Source organism: Diaporthe amygdali (genome assembly GCF_026229845.1).
Source record: "Diaporthe amygdali strain CAA958 chromosome Unknown NODE_2_length_3802984_cov_64_841326, whole genome shotgun sequence".
NCBI classification, from domain to species: Eukaryota; Fungi; Ascomycota; class Sordariomycetes; order Diaporthales; family Diaporthaceae; genus Diaporthe; species Diaporthe amygdali.
In genome coordinates this window covers 143,914-163,443 of record NW_026517022.1, presented here as the reverse complement: position 1 = coordinate 163,443, position 19,530 = coordinate 143,914, and the positions used below count along the sequence as shown (strand labels likewise).

Sequence of the window (19,530 nt, the reverse complement as noted above, 5' to 3'; positions counted from 1 at the left end):
AGAGAATGGCTGTCGTCCTCGAAGACTTGGAGTAGCAACACCGCACATTTAGACGTAACACTTAAACAGCAACTCAAACGCTCGGTCCAAGTCACTGGCATTTAAAGTTAGAAGTACGAGTGGGGTTGAGCTTGCCTTAGATTCGGGATCTAAGCCGCATCCACTTCTTTGCCTTCCGGGTTGCTAATCCAGGTGTATACCGGGCTACACTAGTCTCATTATCAATGATGCATATCTAGGTATGTTAGTCTTCGGGCTCCGGACGCCGCAAATTCCTAGAGAGGGGTTCCCGACAGCAGCACTTGGGTCAATGAACGGGCCTAGTTCTCTTGCTGCTCCGATATAAGTAGTCTGTCTGACCGCCTCCTAGCACCGCGATAGTGAAGTTACGGAGTGTAAGTCGATCAGATTGACCCCCCCCCCCCCCAGCGCGCCTCACCATGACGAACTTGCTCGTAGTCTTCGGGGCCACAGGCCAGCAGGGCAGCTCTGTGATTTCCAAAGTCCTCGAGGATGCCGAATTATCAAAGGCATACAAGGTCCGCGGGCTGACCCGCGATCCTCTGAAACCTGATGCTCAAGCCCTCGTAAAGAGAGGCGTTGAGGTCGCCCGGTGCGACACGGACGATCCGGCATCTGTGAAAGCTGTCTTACAGGGCGCGCACACTGTCTTCGCCATGACAGTGTCACTGCACAAGCCTGGCGGGATGGAGCAGGAGCTCGCGCAGGGCAAGGGCATCGCGTACGAGGCATTGGCAGCAGGGGTCAAGTTTCTGGTATACAGTTCGGTACCAAGTCCCAAGAAGATCTCGGGCGGCAAGTATCCTGTGGACTCCTTCGACGTCAAGGACCAAGTCAGGGAATATATCTCTAGCCTCCCTATCAAGTCGGCATTCTTCCTGCCTGGATGTAGGTCGATCTCGCGCCTGAAAAATCAAGTACCACTACTAACGACTTGATGAAAGCCTTCATGCAAAACTTCCACACAAACATGGCCCCGCGTCCAGGGCTAGACGGCAATCCCACATTTTGGGGCTTTGTATCACCAGAGACAAAGTTTCCTCTGATTGACATTGCTGGGGACACGGGCAAGTTTGTGGGGTCCATCCTCGCTGAGCCGGACAAGTACGCTGGCAAAGCACTGGCCTGTTCCACACGCTGCTACACCATGACGGAGATGGCAGAGATCATGGCTCGGTCTAGCGGCAAGAAGATCACGTACGCCCAGATTCCAAAAGATGTGTTCGCGGGATTCCTGCCTGAAGCCAGCCGGCCAACTTTGCTGAATATGCTTTCCTACTTTGAGGAGTTTGGGTACTATGGGCCAGAAACTGAGCAGCTCGTCAAGGAGGCGGCACAGGCTGCGAAGGGGGCGCCAACTGAGTTCGAGGGGTACTTGAAAAGGGAGCCGCTGCAGCTATGAGCGACGCAGTAGGAAATTCTTGTGAGCCACAACAACTTAGAATTTGATCTGTCAGTCAGCTGTTAACATGCCATTTCGAGAAGTAAAGTACTTGAACTGCGGAAGTGACTGTTGTGTAGGTAACACCGGAAGCAGACCCACACCACCAGAGCTGGACCCCCAGATCCCCTGGAGTGGACCCCTGGAGCTGTCATCGTCACAGTTGGGACCTTGGAAGCTTATCGATAGCAAGCGGCGATCCCAGCTCTAGATTATTTTTGCCCCGCCATTCCTGTTGCTTATCAAGCAAAAATTTAGAAATCAACCTACCACCGGGGGCAACAATCCGTGAATCCTCCCAGCCTGTTCGACATATATTTTGAGGCCTACGTCTGTACGGCTAGAGCAGTCTGCTCCTCGTATTGCCCCATTTTCAGAGCCAAAAAACGACATATTCCAGCCAGAATCGCCGCCACAATGTCTTCGAACCCCCACCACGACCCCGCCTCTGACGATGAGCCTGATGTCGTTGACATGGAGGAGGTCGCCGAGGAGATAGCAGCAGAGAACGAGGATGGGGACATCGACATGTCCGAGCCCGACGATGACGAGGGAGAAGAGCTCCAGCTTGTGAACGACTCAGTCGCATACTTCGACTCCCACAAAGACTCCGTCTTCACCATCGCCCAACATCCCACGAACCCCAATATCATAGCCACTGGTGGCAGCGAGGGAGATTCCGATGATGCTCCAGGCAAGGGATATGTGTTTGTAGTCCCCGAGATTGCGCCGAACGATGGGCCTGTGCTGCCACCAAGCTTCGCCGCCGACCCGCAGGCCGCGGCGAGGGAGATGGCCAGCCAGAGGGAGAACGTCCAGATCCAACCTGTCTTTGCGATCGATGGGCACACAGACTCGATCAACTCCCTGGCTTTCTCATTACCGAATGGAGAATTCCTGGTGTCAGGTGGCCTGGACGGACGGCTGAAGGCATACAAGGTTGATGCGTCAAAACCGAGCTTCACCTTCGTCGGCGAGAGTCAGGAAGTACCCGAGATAAACTGGTTGGCACCATGCCCGAGCACCGACTATCCCAACTCTATCGCCTTGGGAGCTTCGGACGGTTCTGTCTGGGTGTACACGATTGATCCCTCGGATGCCTCGAACCCTCTCCAGATTGTCCAGACCTTCTTCCTACACACCTCGAGCTGCACGGCCGGCGCATGGACACCCGACGGAAGCCTTCTTGCCACAGTCGACGAGGAGAGCGCTCTCTATGTGTGGGACGTTTGGGGACTCGCAGCTGCGAAGGGCCATGTCGGTGACAACGGTCAGACCGTCGTGTCGCTCACACCCGCGGACCAGAGATTCGCCGTGGAGGGAGGTCTCTTCTCCGTCGCGATTGAGCCGAGAGGAGGATACCTTGCTGTTGGTGGAGCGGGAGGAGCGATCAGAATCGTTGGTCTGCCAAGGCTCACGGAGCAGACGGCAGGGGCCACACCACAAGCAGGTTCAAAAGCAGGGAAAGCCAAGGGCACCAAGGCAGGAGCAACCCGAGGAGCTGGTAGTGAGGCACAGGCAGGTCAGATCCTGGCGGCATTACAGGTACAGTCCGACGGCATCGAGTCGCTGGCGTTCGCTCCGGCTTCTGCATCAGTACCGCTGCTGGCTGCAGGCTCAGTGGACGGCAGTATAACGGTCTACGACCCAAGCCGGACATTCTCTGTGCGCCGGAATATCCAGGGCGCGCACGACGAGTTCAGCGTCGTCAAGGTAGAATGGGTAAAACAAGCACAGGCAACGGGGCCAGCGGCAGCACAACAGCAGTGGCTGCTGACAAGTTGTGGTATGGATGGTGTTGTGAGAAGGTGGAACCTGCAAGGCGCGAACCCAACACAACATGCGCCTAATGCAACAGTCGCGGGTCTGGAGAAGGAGTGGAAGGGTCATCGAGGAGATGGCGAGGGTGGCGGCGTGTTGGGTTTCGTGCAGGGTGTTGATGGTAAGAGGGTCATCACGGCAGGTGATGATGGTATTGTGCTTGTGTTCCAGGCATAGACGGCATAAAGTAATGATATATTCGGTCCGGTTCAATAAGCCGCATCCTTCTGTATCGGCCCTGGGACTGCAAGGTCGTTCCCCTGCATATCGATACTTCTCTTGAATGGTTGGTTGTTCTCGAGAATAGCTAGAATCCAAGTGTCGCACTCATCCAAGCAACAGGGCGTAAGCCTACCTGTACACGAGCTATTGGGTCCTTTACAGCCCATATACGTCTGTAAAATGGTTTTCAACTCCCAGAGTCCTTCTGGGATTTCCAAGCCCACATTCATGCGTGTTTACCATCACGTCTTGCGTTCCTCGTGGGCAGGAGCTAGCCGGGAATATATATCCGGAAGCATCGATGGGGAACTGTCAACGTCACGAGCCTTTGACGACCACGCCTTCTGTTGGCTGTGCAAAACAAATTCTTTGGGCGTAGCCAACATCCTGACAAACCTTTCCAAGCCCGGGAGGTTCTTCTCTTCTTTCTTACAAACAGAAACATCAAGCAATACCACAGCATCACCATCATTTTTGTCCCCAACAGATCACTGCCTATCATGTCTTTCAACAAACAGGATGATATGGAGAACCTTCATCGCACCACAATGAGGGCATTCGTCAATCTTCACGAAGCCTTCAAGCAATCCACACAAGAAGACAACGGAATCAAGCTTCAGATTGACTATTTCAAGGGTCAAGACAGCACTTTGGCGCAACTGAAAGCTCGTGAAGCTCTCTACGAGCATGACATGGAAGTGATCTCCAGCCAAAAGAGCGTGGTCGAAGCGGCTGCCTCTGCCTGCGATCCAAAAGGCAAGACCTGGCACTTGTTGACGGCTTTTTCAACTCTTGTTCAGGTGCTGCAGAAAGACCGCCAAATTCGCCGAAAAACCTTAGAAGTAGGAGTCGAGATCCTCAAGGCCATAGATTCCATCGAGAAACAAAAAGAACAGCTGAAGAAGGACGAGTTGGCAATAGCGAGACATCTCTTGGAGATCAAACACAAGGAGGAGCAACAGGAGCTCATCCTGAATGTCTCATGGGATTCGGTGACCGACCAGTTTGGCTTCATGGGTTAGTGACGGCCAGTTTGAGATTGACCATTCAAGCATTGAGACTTACAGCGTGGGCGATCAACACTGCACTTGAAGTTGACCCGAATTTGATTATCATTGTTCCAAAGCGTCTGAAGAGCTGGTAAGCCAATATTCAAAAGTCATGGGGCGTCTCAAAGAGGACGCGGCCTATATTCTCGGCAGGGCCAGACCCCGGGGACTTGTACTGTAATACATTGAGAACACACAATACACTCATCATTTTGGAACATCTTTGGGGCATAAAAATGAATGCTAACATAAACAGGTAAGTATTTGTTATTGACGAGCTCAAGCACTGCACCTGAGCAAGGCACAAGAGACATTTTTAACCTGATGAAAAGAACGGACAAGCTCTTTATAGCTGCTCAACTATGAGAAGATCATCCACAAATCTGCCGATACAGAAATCTCTAGGCAATCCACAAGTCAGCACTGCCTTATCTTAAATGGTTCCCATGAATTCACGGCGAAGTATGAAAGGAATTTCCCTTGGTAACCACCTCATGGAACAAAAGACTATCCTGCTTGTGAGCTTGGGTGGTCTTCTGGAGATCCATGTCTCTTGTCAGGATTGAAAACACATTTCAAACCTGGCCGCTTCCAAGGTGAGTTATTTCCTAAACCTCAGGATGCAACTGCTCCTCGAATGAAAGCCCTTGACATTGTAGTCTCGTTGTTTACTGTGTTTTTAGGGCTAATATGTCCCTTTCCTGAGCTTTTCTATCAATTTGTTGTTGCGCTAGGGCTTTTTCTGAGGCAAGCAGCTTGCTCTGCCTACCACAGCCCAGCTGCACCTCATTGTCTTGGACAAGATTGCTGTGAGAAACCAGAAAATAGCTATGTCAGGGAATCATTGCACTAATTTCAGTGGCAGCTCTTCTCATATTACGCGTCAAATCAAGCTCCCTGGGAAACACCAAAGCAGCACCACCTGGGTATGTTTGTGATCGCCCTCCTCCGGGCGCGTCTGACATTTACTGTTGAGTAGGCTGCAACACCAATTTGAACCGAATTCTCTGTGCTTGAGCTTTTCAAACCAATCGCAATGCCTCCACGCGCTCCCTCTTCTGTGTACGCGTTTGGTGCAGGCTATCGACCTGGTCAGTTCGACCGATTCCTCGATCAGGTGGACAGTGAGTGATTCCCCTAAACGGGTCATATTCTCAATGGTTCCCAGACTCCCTCGTGTCTAACATGTTTGGGAACAGTGGGAATCGACATGGGAGGACTCGTCCGGTTCAACGAGGAGGAGATCAAGGCAGAGCGTACTGAGCAGTATCGCGTCCATGCCCGCCTCCGTCTCAACCTCGACACAGCCGAGCTAGACCTCAAGGACTTCATCAACGATCATAAGGAACTCAAGAACAAAGGCGAAGAGCTCCAGGGAAACTACTCGCGTCAGACTAAGCTTGTCGAGGACGCCTACGCTCTACGAGACGTCAGCACCGCTATGGGACTCGAGCTGGTCAAGAAGAACTTGCGAATCGAGCTTTCCGTCTGTATTCGAGAGCTAGACCAGAAGGCTATGGCTCTGAAATTGATCATTGATGAGATTCAGAAGAGGATTGCCATGATTGAGCTCAACATCATTCGCGCGGAGCAGCGCTTGCACGAGCTTGAGATGAAGCTTCGTCCCGTCAGCAACATCATGGAGGCAATGAATCCTTAAGAAGAGAGATTTGTTACAGAAGATGTCAAACATGGCTCCTCAAGAGCAAAAGACAGAAAGTCTCTCTTATGGAGAAGGCTGGAGGTATTGACAGACGCCTGGAACTGCTTGTTTTAGCTGACCGAGAAGGTCTTATGCCAGTATCTGGCCCTGTTCGCAATGAGGAATAGTAAGCTACAGAACACTCGGCTACGGGTTATTGCAGAAAAGAGCAAGCTATGTGATACTATCGGTTTGGCTCGACTATCAGATGCAGCTGGGGCATATCATAAACACCGCCCGTTCGCCGGCGCACGCATGTGTTGACACGGCGAAGACCAGAGCGTCGTCCTAATGTGGTCGACCCAGACAAATGGGCTCACACACTTTTCCTGTATGGGTCAAGGTGCTTCAAACAACCCAATCTTCAAAGCCTTGATGTCCCAAACCCCACGATCCTATTTGTGTGCCTCACACTTCCAGCTTCATCCGGGCAAGCTGCCCTTGGCATCTCACCATCATTGTTGACACAACCCTGTCTGCTTGTCTTCCCTTTTCTTTTTGCCTTTTTTGGCACAAACATATCTCGGCATCTCTTTTGCCTCGGATGTTGACCATACCCAGCCGAACAACACGCCCGTTCTTCTCCTCGGGATCTCCTAAACATCATCTCTGTATGCAATCTCTACTCAACCATTGCCGAGCTCCACTCCTTGCGCACACATGCTGCAGTCGACATCTCGGAGATAACCTCAACTCGAGCTGATTGTTGACCACGGTCACATGTGTACCTACTCCTTGGATCTTCCTGAAAATCACAGTCCCTTCGGCCCCTCGAGTGGATCATTCACAACCATCATCACCCACAACACCTTCTACATCCTGAAGCATACAAGCCCCTGGATCTACCATTTTACTGCATGATCAAGCACTGCATACCTTGGCGGTTTGTCGTACAGATCATACCTTGTGTAGAAGATGTTCAAAAGCTTACAAATTCACCCTCCAGATCCTCATCGTGGTGACCTTGAACGCAATGTTGAAGAGGCCGCTTCCTCCCTCAGCGGAGACGAAGGTTCCATGGTAAAATGTGTAGACGATTCGAATAGTTGACATCTCGTTGCTACACAGACAATCATAGACAATGAATGTGGAAAACGACTTCTTGGTTCAGCAAAGCAAAAGATAGCAACGACATTTTACTTGAAGCTAACAAGCTTTGATCTAGAAGTTTCGTCCATGCAACAATAGCCATGGAAGCCGTTTTGTGCATTTGACTTCGTAGCTGACTTTCGTCCCATTCACTCACAGCTTTTGGTCCCGTCCGGTCTTTCTGTGCTCGTCTTTACAAACGCAGTCACTTGCCCTTCGCTTCTTCCCTTCATCGACGTCAGTCCTAGTACGAGACCTGACAACATCCCACCTGCTTCATTGTACCTGGACAAAACATGTACTTCCGTTGAAAGCAGCGAGCAGCGAGCAGCGAGCAGCGACGACTTCTGAACAGCTGTGAACATGCCTCCTCCCGATACTCACCTACAAACCCTCAAGAGGGAGCTCAATCAGCTACGAATCCAGCTAGCCACACTCAAGAACGGACTATCAGACATCAACCGCGCATCGCGCGTCGTGCGCGCCGATTTCAGAGCCATGACCAAGGAATATGCACAACTCACGCGCGCCTTCGACCGAGCCAAGACCGAGCTTTGGTTCGCCACCATCAGCAGCAACAAGAACGTGGCTAAGCGGGCTGAGGAGAAGATGAGGTCCTCGATCGAGGACCAAGCCAAGATCCAGCGGCTACTGCCTGGCAAGTACAAGAGCTGGGCAGGGGTGGTTCGGGCTCGAAACCTGCTGGTTGAGAGCATCGGCGAGTGTAAGGCAAAGATTGTCAGGAAGGAGGAGAAAATTCACACACTCCAGCCATGCGAGAGCCTGACTTGCGCTCATTGTGGGAGGATGGGGGCCGCGGCGCTGCAGAGGGCCAAGGTCAATCTCAAGGACCGAGTTGCGAGGGTGCTGCGGACTAAGTGAAGGAGGAGCACAAGCAGAGGATTTGTCACTCTTGATCTTGCGGCCTGAAGGAATGGGCAATTGTGGATTGGATTTGACTTCAGTCTCCGCTACGCAAGGATTACGAAGGTACAACTTTCACGGTAACAGAGCCCGAATTCAGAGGAACCTGCCAACCGCCCCTTGCTGCAGTGATGCCAGTGCCAGTGACTGTGTAGCCAGCCTGCCCAGACTCCTTGCTAACCCAAATGTTGGTCGAGTTGACCGCCGGCGCCCCGTCCAGCTTACCCAGCGTGACAGACACAGATCCGTCGCTTGCCGTATACGCAAACTGACTGATGACGCCCGCATCGATCTCCACCAGAAGCCCAATGGGGCCGACGAAGGCCCTGCGCCGAGCGGCATCCTTGGGCGCCACCGTGACTGTGCCTCCCGTGCTGCCGCTGACAGTGCCTCCCGTGCTGCCGCTGACAGTGCCTCCGTATGCCACGAAGCCCAGGTCCTCGTCCTCGACCAGGTAGGATCCCGTTCCGAGAACCAGACCCAGGAAGTTGGGGCCGTAGTCGCCGCTGTAGCCGTCCCAGGCAAGCGTGTCTGGGAAGGAATGGAATGAGGCGGCTGCGAAGCCTTCGCTGTTGATATTAGATAGCGGGCCACTCATGCCGCCGTAGCCGATACGGAGGAGGTAGGTGTCATTCGGGGCGCTGCGGAACGCGGAGAGCGCGACCAGGGCATTCAGGCCAGAGCCGTAGTGGTGGATCTGCCGCTCGATGCGCTGGAGCTTGCCGCCGTAGCTATTTTGGAGGTCAGCCAGGAGCTAGATCTGGAGGGGTCTTTGATGCATGACTGCTGCGCATCGACTTACATGTTGTCCCAGTACCGTCTCGCGTTTCCATTCCAGCCCCAGTGCGCGACCGTCGGTTGGAAGCCCAGAACAGTCCCCAGCGTCTTCGCTGCTGTGGCTGTGTACCCGAAGTACTTCGACCAGTAGTACACTCCCTCCTGGCCAGTCGAGTCCCAAGCCATCTCAGATCCGAAGGGATCCTCCTGCGAGTTCCACAGGGTAGCGCGCGACTTCATCTTGCCCTCGATGTCGGTGGCCTTGGCGGTGAAGCCCTCGCGCTTCAGATCCCGAAGAAGCTCTCCAAACACCGTCTCGCCCATGAGTCCGACCGTGGAGTATCCCACCAGCCAATTTCCCCTCGAGTCCTGGGCCGTGGCGGACATCACGGTGCTGTAGCTCTGGTTGAGGTACCAGTCCCACGGGTGCTTGACCAGAGTCCCGGGATAGGCCCTCCCGGCGCGGTACATAGCCCAGTAGGTGGCTGCTACGTGGACATAGTCGTATGCCCGGTCGGTAGCATAGGCGTTCGCCTTGTTCCAGGACGTCCAGCTGGTCCAGTCGAAGGCCGTCGAGTACTGGTAACCGGAAAGGCCGTAGTAGAAGATGCTCTTGCGGACGTTGAACGTCCCGTCGTTGGGCTGGATCGTCTTGAACAAGACACCGTCCACAAAAGCCTCGAGTTTCGCGATCTCCTGGGCGTTGGGCTGGGCGGCCTGCTTCATTGCGGCTGCGAGGAACGACCCGGCGCCCGCCTCGTCAGATAAACCTGCAATCCACACGCGGGAGTCCTGGAGAACCTTAGCCTTCACGCTGTAGTCGTAGCTAATGACAGACGGCGCTCGTCCAAAGGGGTCGCTCGTGTCAGTGTAGTATTGCTCTGTGGTCAGGAAATTGCCCAGGTTCGCAAGGGCAGTTGGCCCAGACTTGGTGATGTAGTAATGCACAGTCTGGAGCTGCCCGTTGGTATAGGTGATCGTGAGCTTCACGCGGCCGAATGCAGTGGACGAAGGCACCACATTGTAGACGCCAGACGATGCCTGGGTCACAGTAAGGGCCCCAGAAGGCTCAACGGCCAGCTTGGACACACTACCGCCTGAGCCAGGGTTCACGACAAGCTGCGCCGTCAGGTCCTGGGGCACGATGAAGCCAGGAACTCCACGTACGTACGGCGTCTTCGTAGCCTGAACCGCATCGTCGATCTCCTTGATGCCACCTTTGGCAAGTGAGAACCTAAGGCCGAATGTTAAAGAGCTTCCCGCCGCAATGGTCCGCGAGTTGGGCGTATTCCAAGGGACGCTGCCTTTCCACTCATTTTCTGCGTAGGCCTTGGATACGGTCTGCCACTCGTAGAATCCCTCGAAGACTTGACTCCCGTAGGCTGTGGCATCATAGTACGTCTCGGCCAGGTTGCGATAAGCCTCCAGCGGGGTGTCGCCCAGTGGAGTCACTACCAAGGCCGCTCCATTGCCGTTTATGGGAGCAACACGGATATACCCTCCGTGCAAGCCAATGTAAGGGTCAGACAGCGAGCACAGCTGTTGAGTCTCTGACGCGGAGCGGTTCGTGAAGATGCTGTTGAATTCGGCCGGAAAGCCTAGACTGCCAATCTCAATGGAACTGCTCCCGACATTGGTCACGGTGAAGGACAGGCCCAGGTCACCGTCAACATCAAGCCACTCCCGGGTGAAGTTCAGAGCTGCGGTGTTTGTTGGGAGCGTCGGTGCTAAGTTCGACGCCGCCAGCCTTGTCCCGCTCGTGCCATTCCCAGCTCCCGACAGGGCTTTCACCGGCTGTCGAGCGGTCGCAGAATTGCCGTTAATCCAGGCCGTGCTGCCGACGGCCCTGTACCGGAAGGTGACGTCTCCCCAGTGGTACTGACCGTTGCCAGCGCGGAAGGGTAGATAGCCGAAAGGGAGGAAATCGAATGTCCCTCCAGACGCTTTCAAAGAGGCCAACACTTGCGCATCACGAACGAGCTGGAGATCGAAGTTCTGAGTCTTGAGGGTGGTATAGCCATTGCCGAGACCCAGGTTGTCACCTTGAGCCTGGACAGAGGGAGCCAGGCTCAGAAGAGACGCCAGGGACGCCAGAACCAAGTATCCCAAGCGCGCCATTGTGGTGGTGCTTGTGGCGTAGAAGTGGTCGTGGTGATCGGGTCCACATCTTGGGAACTGTTCTGATCCAAGCACTGTTCTCAAGACGATATAAATGGCTTATCATGAGTGGTGTATCATGGATCGGTAGCATTTTCACCGAGCGGCAATACATGACGGGACTCCAATTTCCTTGGTGGCATATGGCGATAGTGACGGGCAGTAACGTCGCGTCCGTTCCATTTGGGGCCGATCGGCGGTCAGTCTCCATTATAATAGCAGCCTCTAATATCACCTGCCCCTTTAAGCAATGAACCTGGCGCCGGATCTTGACTCAACTTCAGTCCCCAAATTACCGTCAGCAGGTCGGCCGAACGACTGACTCGGCATTAGCTAATAATGGTGGTGACTTAATTCATTGCTCCAAGCCTATTGTTGCGGTTATGGCCTTCGTATAGACTAGAGCGTAAAGCAATCGAGAGAGTGGTTTACTATGCAAGTTGGGGTCTGGCCGCAGGTACGGTCGCCTGATTAAAGTGACGGCCCCGGGCCGGCCCGGTTCGGATCGGAATTCAGACACAAATGCAGATGCAGATGCTAGATGACTTCACGCAGCAAGTTTTCAAATCTACTTTTAGGTGTCTGCCAGGCCCAATACTGAGTCAATGGTGATGTCAATGGATTGGGTTGCGTAAAATCAAATTAGTCCTCAGAATGCTTGTGCTGGGAGTGAATCGAGTCATTCCGAAATTTCAGGAGCAATGTATTTCTCCGTGAGGAAAGCGGCACAGAAATGATGTATCGCCTCTCACAACCCACATTTGAAAGACAAATGGTTGGAACGATGCTAAATGCTAAGAGAGTGAAATAGTAGTATTCAGCGAACCAACAGACAGAAAGGTTCCCATCTGTACGCCTTGCTTCATGATCACCATATAACAAGGACCAGGCACAGCCTCGTCTGCGATGAGATCACGACAGTGTACTCATCAGTGCGGATGGCTCAGAACTATGCATGAGTATTCGCTCGCAGGTGGCACCGCATAGACATGCAGGGTTTACTGCTTCTGATTGAATAAAATTGCTGATCATTCCTGAGAGTGGACAGTTCACAGAGCTACTCAGACTTAAATTGGAGTCGAGCTTGTCAGTCACACTGCACTGCCGAACTATACGCAGCTGCAGAAACACTTGTGACCAGCCCACATCTTCGGCCGCTTTCACCAGGCCATTGTTTGATGAATAACATGCAGGGGAATGTTGAATTCTTGCTCTTGAATCAGCATCAACTTTGCCAGTGTGTGTGATTGGGATTATCAATATTGGATGAGAGGCGGATGGGGCAAACGTTGAATGTTGCCAACAATATGATGTCTCAGCACGGGCTTCCATTGTGAGCTTCTCTCTGACCACATTGTTCCTGAAGACTTTCAGGCTCAGCCGGCTCTGCTTCTCCTGGAAGCTCGGCCACGATACCATCTTCCGGCAACTCGGCCTCTAGAATCTGGGCCGGTAACTCCCCAGCGCCGACATCAAGCTCAGCAGGAACAACGACTGGATCTGCAGCTAATTCAGGCTTCTCGTAATCCTTCTTTTGATCGACGCCAGAATTCTTGGTGCGGTGCTTCTTCGCTACGCGAATACGCCACGCGAAAATAAGGACAGCAATACTGATGACTGCTACAGGGATCCCAACCCCAAGGCCGACTTTGAGTGCAACATCGTCACCCCCGCTCGCAGCTTGTGCTGCGGTGGCCGTTGGCGACACGATGATGCTGACGGTGGTAGGTAAAGCTGCGGGCGCCGTGACAGAACTCGCGCAATAATATCCTGACGAGGATGCAGACGTGCAGACCGCGCCTAAGGGGCAGCATCTGTTTCCCTGAGTATCCACACCACAATTGAATTGGCCGTTTGTACATGCGGTCGCGGTTGGCGCGGCCTCCGAGAACAGACAAGACCCTCCACTGACGCAGTCGCTGCCGAAGGGACAGCACCCTCCGCCAATGGACTCAGGGCACAGGTACCAGGTGCTAGTACATTTCCGACCAACGCAGGCAACAATTGGCTCGGCAGTCGAAGTGCTCATAGCCATGTCCGTGGTTGTGGCCGTGAGTTCTGAATAAAACGAGGCCGCGCCACATGTGAGCCCACAACTTGAACCTAAGTCGCAGCATTGGGTCTCGAATGTCGTTTCGTTGACAACGCAGTAGGCTGAGTTCGGACAACATGCTGTCGAGTTGATATCGGAGCCTAGCCATCGAGGGTTGGTAAGCGTACAGGGCTGAGTGTGGTAGAGCCTGGTGCGTCGTGCAGGAACACATACATGGATGGAATCCAGCCTGGCACCCGCCCTCCCTCCTCATTAGGTCATGTAGGTGAGGTTGAAATGGGGAGAAGAGCGGTTGAACGTGCTCAGCCCCGAAGAAACCATCGTCCATCCTCCGCACACCTGGGCCTGCGGCGGACCGGAGGAGGAGCAGGGCACCGGTTGCCATAACATAATTTCGGTACATTGTGAGGTCTATCAAATCTCTGCGCAAGTAAATTTGATGAGACTGTGGTAGGTAAGCTAGACGGCTGATCTCGAAGTAGGGACGAGGGGGTTTGTCGGCTTTTATGCCGCCGACCATGGTGGCTAATATACCATAATACTATTCGCTCGATTGAAGGTGTATATATATTTGGTTCCACGACAGACTGTAAGCGACTTCTCGCCGAGGTTGGAACCGCATGGGTATCTGAGGGTATCATGTCGATATCCGCGTTGGTGTTCTCTCTACTGGGAGATGTACGAGCTGCAGCATACGACGCGGGGGCGGAAAGACGGGTCTGCATGAGGTCTGCATGAGGTCTGCATTTGAACGATGAAAAATATGCCTTGAATAAGCAGTCATTGGTGTTTTCTCATTACAGTGTCGTTGATTGGGAGGTCATGTGGCACAATATCAGTGCGAGCCTGTCCAGGCTGCTTGGCGGCTGAGGACGGCTCGAGAGGCAACGCCATAAATCACACCTAGATTACCGTGCATATACGGACCGTAAAAAAGGGCTCAATTTCCCTGGGTCGATGGCCATCTGTAATCTAGTTTGTAGACCGCAGGAGGGTCCTTTGCGAATGCTGTACTTGTCTCCTGGGTACAGCTGCCTCATCGTGATGGTGGTGAGCAAAAAGCTCAAAACACCGAAGTGTACCCCAGATGTGGAGTCCGGGGCCCCGTGTCACGGCGGGAGCGGCGGAGTCATGATGGGAGAGGCCCACCCCCAGATCCGACCGCGGCTCGGCTAAGAACCGCTGTCTTATAAACAGGGAGTGAGGTGGGCAGCAGGATGATTCTGGGGGAGAATTGACATATTGTGTCGCTCGATTGTAGCAGTCAGATGACAGTGGATCTGGCTGCTGTGCAGAGATGGAAAGAAGGAGCTCTACATTCACAACCATCAAGAATGACACGCCGGTTGTCGGTAGCAGCTCGGCGATCGCGACTGGGCCCATCAATTAATTGGTGTTGTCGGTCTGAGGGCTGGTGTCTAACCGGAGAAGCGGCATGCAGCGGGCAGTGGTGCCCCGCCAAGCTGGATACCAGTGACATCTGCTTGCTCCATAGTCTGGTTATCACTTGCGGAAGACGGTATACCTCGGGACAGACAGGACAGCGGCAGGGGTTGGACTGGGACCTAGGCAGCGTTAAGCCGTCCAAGCTAAGCTCTGGTGTTGTTTTCTTTCCCCAACCCCAACTATCTGGGTGCTGTATTGTCCCTCCTCCAAATTCCTCACGATCTTGACTGCTGTCTCTGCACCAATTGGTCTGTAGCGAGACCCAGGATCCTTCTCTGAGAGGCGACAACACCATGTCCGCCGTCAACCGCGCCCTTTCCAAGTCGTTGCGGCTCCAAAAGACCTTCACAGCGTCGCAGGCTGCGCGGTCAGCGTCGGCCAAGTCACTTCTCCCACTCGGCAGTGGAGCATCGCGAACCTCGGCCCTCAACGCTGCCCCTCGATTCCTCTCCAGAGCCTCAACCACATCAAGCTTCCACACAATGGCCTCCCTCAAGTCAGCCGCCGCCACCACCCCCAAGCCCTCCGAGGGCGTGGGCTACGACCCAGAGATCAAGGACATTGCCGATTACATCCACAGCTACAAGGTCGACTCGGACCTTGCTGTAAGTCAATTAATTCCCAATATGCCTGTCCATTACCCCGCAACCCGAGACTAACCGCGCCCTTCTTCTCTTCACCACCAACAGTTCGACACGGCCAGGTATGTCTTCCTCGATACCATCGGCTGCGGCCTGGAGGGCTTGCGCTTCAAGGAGTGCAGCAAGCTCCTGGGGCCCATCGTGCCCGGCACCGTCGTGCCCAATGGCACCAAGGTCTTCGGCACCCCCTACCAGCTCGACCCCGTCAACGGCGCCTTCAACATCGGCGCCATGATCCGGTGGCTCGACTACAATGACTGCTGGCTGGCCGCCGAGTGGGGCCACCCCTCCGACAACCTGGGTGCCATCCTCGCCGTTGCCGACTGGGTGAACCGCACCAACAAGGCCGGCGGGAACCTGGCCGGCGGCAAGATCTTCACTGTCAAGGACGTCCTCGAGGGCATGATCAAGGCCCATGAGATCCAGGGCTGCCTGGCCCTGGAGAACTCCTACAACAAGGTCGGCCTGGACCACGTTGTACTGGTCAAGGTCGCCAGCACCGCCGTTGTGTCCGGCATGCTGGGCCTGAACGAGAAGCAGACCGCCGACGCCATCACACAGGCCTGGGTCGACGGCCAGAGCCTGCGTACCTACCGTCACAGCCCCAACACCATGTCCCGAAAGTCGTGGGCCGCCGGTGACGCCTGTCAGAGGGCCGTCAACCTCGTCCTCAAGGTCCAGAAGGGCGAGGCTGGCGTCCCCACCGTGCTGTCCGCCCCAGTCTGGGGTTTCTACGACGTCCTGTTCAAGGGCAACAAGTTTGAGTTCCAGCGCCCCTATGGGAGCTATGTCATGGAGAATGTGCTGTTCAAGGTGTCATACCCAGGTAAGCTCCACCACATCACTAGTATTAGACCTGCAAATTGACTTCGATGCTAAAACTCAACCACTTCAGCCGAATTCCACTCCCAGACCGCCATCGAGGCCTCGCAAAAGATCTACAACCAGCTCAAGGCCGCGGGCAAGTCGGCGGCGGACATCAAGGCGGTGACGAACCGCACGCACGAGGCGTGCGTGCGCATCATCGACAAGCAGTTCAAGCCGATGGACAACTTTGCCGACCGCGACCACTGCGTGCAGTACATGTGCGCGGTGATGCTGACGTTCGGGCGGCTCGAGGCGACCGACTACACGGACGGGTCCGAGGCGGCCACGTCGCCGCTGGTCGAGTCGCTGCGGCAGAAGATCAAGTGCGTCGAGGACCCCCAGTTCACGCGCGACTACCACGACCCGGCGCTGCGCACCATCTCCAACGCCCTGACCGTCGAGCTCAACGACGGCTCCGTCCTCGAGGAGGTCGTCGTCGAGGCGCCCCTGGGCCACCGCCTGCGCCGCGACGAGGCCAAGCCCGAGATCCTGGCCAAGTACAAGCGCCACCTCGAGCCGCACTACGGCGCCGACCGGGTCAAGCAGCTGGTCGACCTCGGCCTGGACGGCAAGAAGCTGGAGAGCACGCCTGTGGATGAGTATGTTGATCTGTATGTCGTTGACAAGAGTAAGTTCGTCGTGTCTTAGATAGGACAGGGTATCTTGCTTTATGTAAAGCACGTTGCCGTTCGTGTGAGTGCGGAGATATAGACTGTCGTAGGATCAAAGAAAAGTCAACTGTCATTATGATATCTATGTTACCCGTTCACCAGGTGCGATATCCCCTTTATACTAGGTAGGATGTGGACCATGATCTTTGGCCCCGTTCCATCAATGATGAACTCCATAGCGCCGACTTGAGCATATTGTGTCTGGCCTAATGCAAAACCAAAACAGAAACCCCGAAGCGGGGCCTCTTCAAACCACTCCCTCGTCCCTTTAGAAGATCGAGTTCACGATGTTGCTACCAATGGTAGCACCCGCGCCGAAGATAGCAGCATTACCCAGCTTCTTGCCGAACTTCTTACCCATCTCCTTGCCCTTGCCATCGCCCTCCTGAGGCTGCTGTTGGCTACCCTCGGCGACAGCCATGGGGGGCACGTTGCTGTTGTAAGGGTTCTGCTGCGCAGGTGCCGGGGGCGGGTAGCCGCCATACGTAGGCTGTGCGGGCGCAGCGTAGCCGTTGAAGCCGGCCTTCTCGTTCGGGTAGGGCGAGTGCGAGGGTGGCGGGCCCGCGGGACCGGTGGGCTCGACGTAGGTCTTGGGGAAGATGCCCTCCTGGCCGGTGCGCTCGTTGCGGCCCATCCACCAGTCGGCGTTCATGTACTCGTACACGGCGATGTGGTCGTCCTTCTCGAAGGAGCAGTCGCGGGCGTCCGAGGCCTGGTACCTGTACAGAGCGCGGGCGTGCGCGATCACCGGCTTAGAGGGAGGGGCGGGTGTCGGCTGGTTCCTGGTGGGCAGGGCCGGTGGCGCGGCGGCTGTGGTCTGATTGTAGGACGGGGGCTGGTGTTGCGGCGGTGGTTGGTTGAGGTTCATGGCGGCCATGCCGTTGGTTGGTGGTGAGACGACACGGGGCACGGGCGCGGGTGCAGCTGCGGTAGGTGCGCTGGACAGCGGCGACTCGGAGGGCAGAGCGGCGTGGATAGACTCGTAGGCCTCATCGCTGATGGCACCCTTCTCGAGGAGAGCCTCCAGTTCCTGCGATGTGACGTTAGCATCGGTCGATATCGATAACCTAGCACAGGCTGATTGCAAGGGCAAATACGGCAACAACTCACATTCTTGATGGTACGGAGCGACCGGTTGGTCTCGATGATCTTTTGGCGTGCAGCCATGGTGGTGGTCTGATCGAGGTAGAAATAGGATACTTATGTTCTTAGGTGGGTTGGCAATTGGAATACCAAAACCTTGAGCAACTGTCGTGTAGGAGATCGTAATGGTAGTGGAGGATGCAAGTCGAGCGGAGTGAAACGGACAAGAAGAGGCACCCGGACTGATGGGATGTAGTCCAGCTTGGCTAGTAGTGGCGCAGCAGGCTGCCTGGTGCTGCACGCTCTCAGTAGTGGGCAGGTGCCCTTTGAAACGATTCCAGTTGGGGAGGCCCGATTTTACACCAAGCCAATTTGCATAATTACGGGCCGCTGCCCAAAGCCCGAACAACGCCAAGGTTGCGAATGGGTCACATCTCACAAGCTGCTGTTGCTGTATGTGCTCCTGAGATCACTTGCTACAATCGAGCGAGGCACTTTCAAGGGTTTCACCTAGCAGCTGAAGCATCGTCTCAACCTCTTTTCTCCTCACCAGCTGAATGCCATACCACAGCCCCACTCTAGGAAGCCGATTATGAGCTGCTTGCCCATGATTGATTGATATGGGTGTGAGCTTGGCCATGAACGGACGGCTCGACATTCATGATCACCCTTGCATGCACACTGTCCGCGCGGTCCAATGTGCAACCACGATCAGATCCAGTTAGATGTGGCTTGATTCACTGCGGCATTTGTCTCGTATCGGGAATACTGCGCCCCATTTCTGGGAGACCTTCCCGTGCGCTGCCGAAGTGCTCTGTACCACCAAGCCGGGCTTTGTTGTATAAGACTTCTTGATCAGAGGCAGATTTGACGTGACACATTGCCCTCCAGCCTCAGACATTAGGCCCTCCAACATTGCATGCTGTGAAGCAGCCGACACTTCCGATGGAAACGAGGGCCCGAGGCCAGTATCAAGGTCAGGTTCGGCAGTTGGCGAAGAAACCTAAGTAGTTTTGATCTGATTCTTTCATTGCGTGAGAGTTTTGTCCGTGTAAGACATTTGGATCTCGTGCGTCGCCCAGATCGAATGTTCTGGGCCGCCGTCATGTGCCGATGCTGAATGCATGCTAAGTAGAGAGTACGCCGCCATGCCGCCGAGGATCCCATGATATCACCAGCCCAGTATTGTACATGTATGCTCAAGTTGATGAGAGAGAGTGTGTTGTGAGGAGAATTCTTCCGGTCGCCATTGCTCAGAAAATTTTCCAGATGGCGTCGACGGCGAAGGGGGCTGGCGAACGGAGGTCAGCGACTGCTTATCAGGCACAGGAAGGAAGCCGTGACGGATGTGCGAGCTTCGCGGTTCCACAGCCTCAGTATCTGTTCGACAACGTACAAAGATAGAGGGCAACAGCCGTTGCGACGACCTGCTGGACGGTGTAAGAAGCTTCAGCCTCGGCGGCCCTGAGCTCCTCGGCCGACAGCTGCGGCATTCCCACTGCGGACAGGAGAGGATTAGCATGCTGGATGAGTGGTGAAGAGGAAAACCGCAATGTACATACTTCC

General features: G+C 54.7%; 9 protein-coding genes across 9 annotated transcripts; 6 read left to right on the top strand and 3 right to left on the bottom strand.

Moving 5' to 3' along the window:
- Positions 1–440: 440 nt before the first annotated feature.
- J7T55_011405 (uncharacterized protein) lies at positions 441–1,423 on the top strand (the record flags this gene model as incomplete). The annotated part of the gene is made up of 2 exons (XM_053134119.1): positions 441–909; positions 966–1,423. 2 exons carry the CDS (start codon positions 441–443, stop codon positions 1,421–1,423), a joined length of 927 nt encoding a protein of 308 aa, XP_052999214.1.
- Positions 1,424–1,879: 456 nt separating this feature from the next.
- On the top strand, positions 1,880–3,460 carry J7T55_011404 (wd40 repeat-like protein; the record flags this gene model as incomplete). Its single annotated transcript, XM_053134108.1, has 1 exon — positions 1,880–3,460. One exon carries the CDS (start codon positions 1,880–1,882, stop codon positions 3,458–3,460), a length of 1,581 nt encoding a protein of 526 aa, XP_052999213.1.
- Positions 3,461–4,005: 545 nt separating this feature from the next.
- On the top strand, positions 4,006–4,527 carry J7T55_011403 (uncharacterized protein; the record flags this gene model as incomplete). Its single annotated transcript, XM_053134096.1, has 1 exon — positions 4,006–4,527. The coding sequence occupies one exon, from the start codon at positions 4,006–4,008 to the stop codon at positions 4,525–4,527; it is 522 nt and encodes a 173-aa protein (XP_052999212.1).
- A 1,063-nt stretch (positions 4,528–5,590) lies between these two features.
- J7T55_011402 (uncharacterized protein) lies at positions 5,591–6,214 on the top strand (the record flags this gene model as incomplete). The annotated part of the gene is made up of 2 exons (XM_053134086.1): positions 5,591–5,678; positions 5,754–6,214. The coding sequence occupies 2 exons, from the start codon at positions 5,591–5,593 to the stop codon at positions 6,212–6,214; spliced, it is 549 nt and encodes a 182-aa protein (XP_052999211.1).
- Positions 6,215–7,708: 1,494 nt separating this feature from the next.
- On the top strand, positions 7,709–8,227 carry J7T55_011401 (uncharacterized protein; the record flags this gene model as incomplete). The annotated part of the gene is made up of 1 exon (XM_053134075.1): positions 7,709–8,227. One exon carries the CDS (start codon positions 7,709–7,711, stop codon positions 8,225–8,227), a length of 519 nt encoding a protein of 172 aa, XP_052999210.1.
- A 100-nt stretch (positions 8,228–8,327) lies between these two features.
- J7T55_011400 (uncharacterized protein) lies at positions 8,328–11,164 on the bottom strand (the record flags this gene model as incomplete). Its single annotated transcript, XM_053134064.1, has 2 exons — positions 8,328–9,000; positions 9,072–11,164. The coding sequence occupies 2 exons, from the start codon at positions 11,162–11,164 to the stop codon at positions 8,328–8,330; spliced, it is 2,766 nt and encodes a 921-aa protein (XP_052999209.1).
- A 1,354-nt stretch (positions 11,165–12,518) lies between these two features.
- On the bottom strand, positions 12,519–13,659 carry J7T55_011399 (uncharacterized protein; the record flags this gene model as incomplete). The annotated part of the gene is made up of 2 exons (XM_053134053.1): positions 12,519–13,003; positions 13,470–13,659. The coding sequence occupies 2 exons, from the start codon at positions 13,657–13,659 to the stop codon at positions 12,519–12,521; spliced, it is 675 nt and encodes a 224-aa protein (XP_052999208.1).
- Positions 13,660–14,995: 1,336 nt separating this feature from the next.
- Positions 14,996–16,858, top strand: J7T55_011398 (2-methylcitrate dehydratase; the record flags this gene model as incomplete). Its single annotated transcript, XM_053134042.1, has 3 exons — positions 14,996–15,307; positions 15,392–16,169; positions 16,239–16,858. The coding sequence occupies 3 exons, from the start codon at positions 14,996–14,998 to the stop codon at positions 16,856–16,858; spliced, it is 1,710 nt and encodes a 569-aa protein (XP_052999207.1).
- A 291-nt stretch (positions 16,859–17,149) lies between these two features.
- J7T55_011397 (uncharacterized protein) lies at positions 17,150–18,048 on the bottom strand (the record flags this gene model as incomplete). Its single annotated transcript, XM_053134031.1, has 2 exons — positions 17,150–17,911; positions 17,992–18,048. The coding sequence occupies 2 exons, from the start codon at positions 18,046–18,048 to the stop codon at positions 17,150–17,152; spliced, it is 819 nt and encodes a 272-aa protein (XP_052999206.1).
- Positions 18,049–19,530: the final 1,482 nt, after the last annotated feature.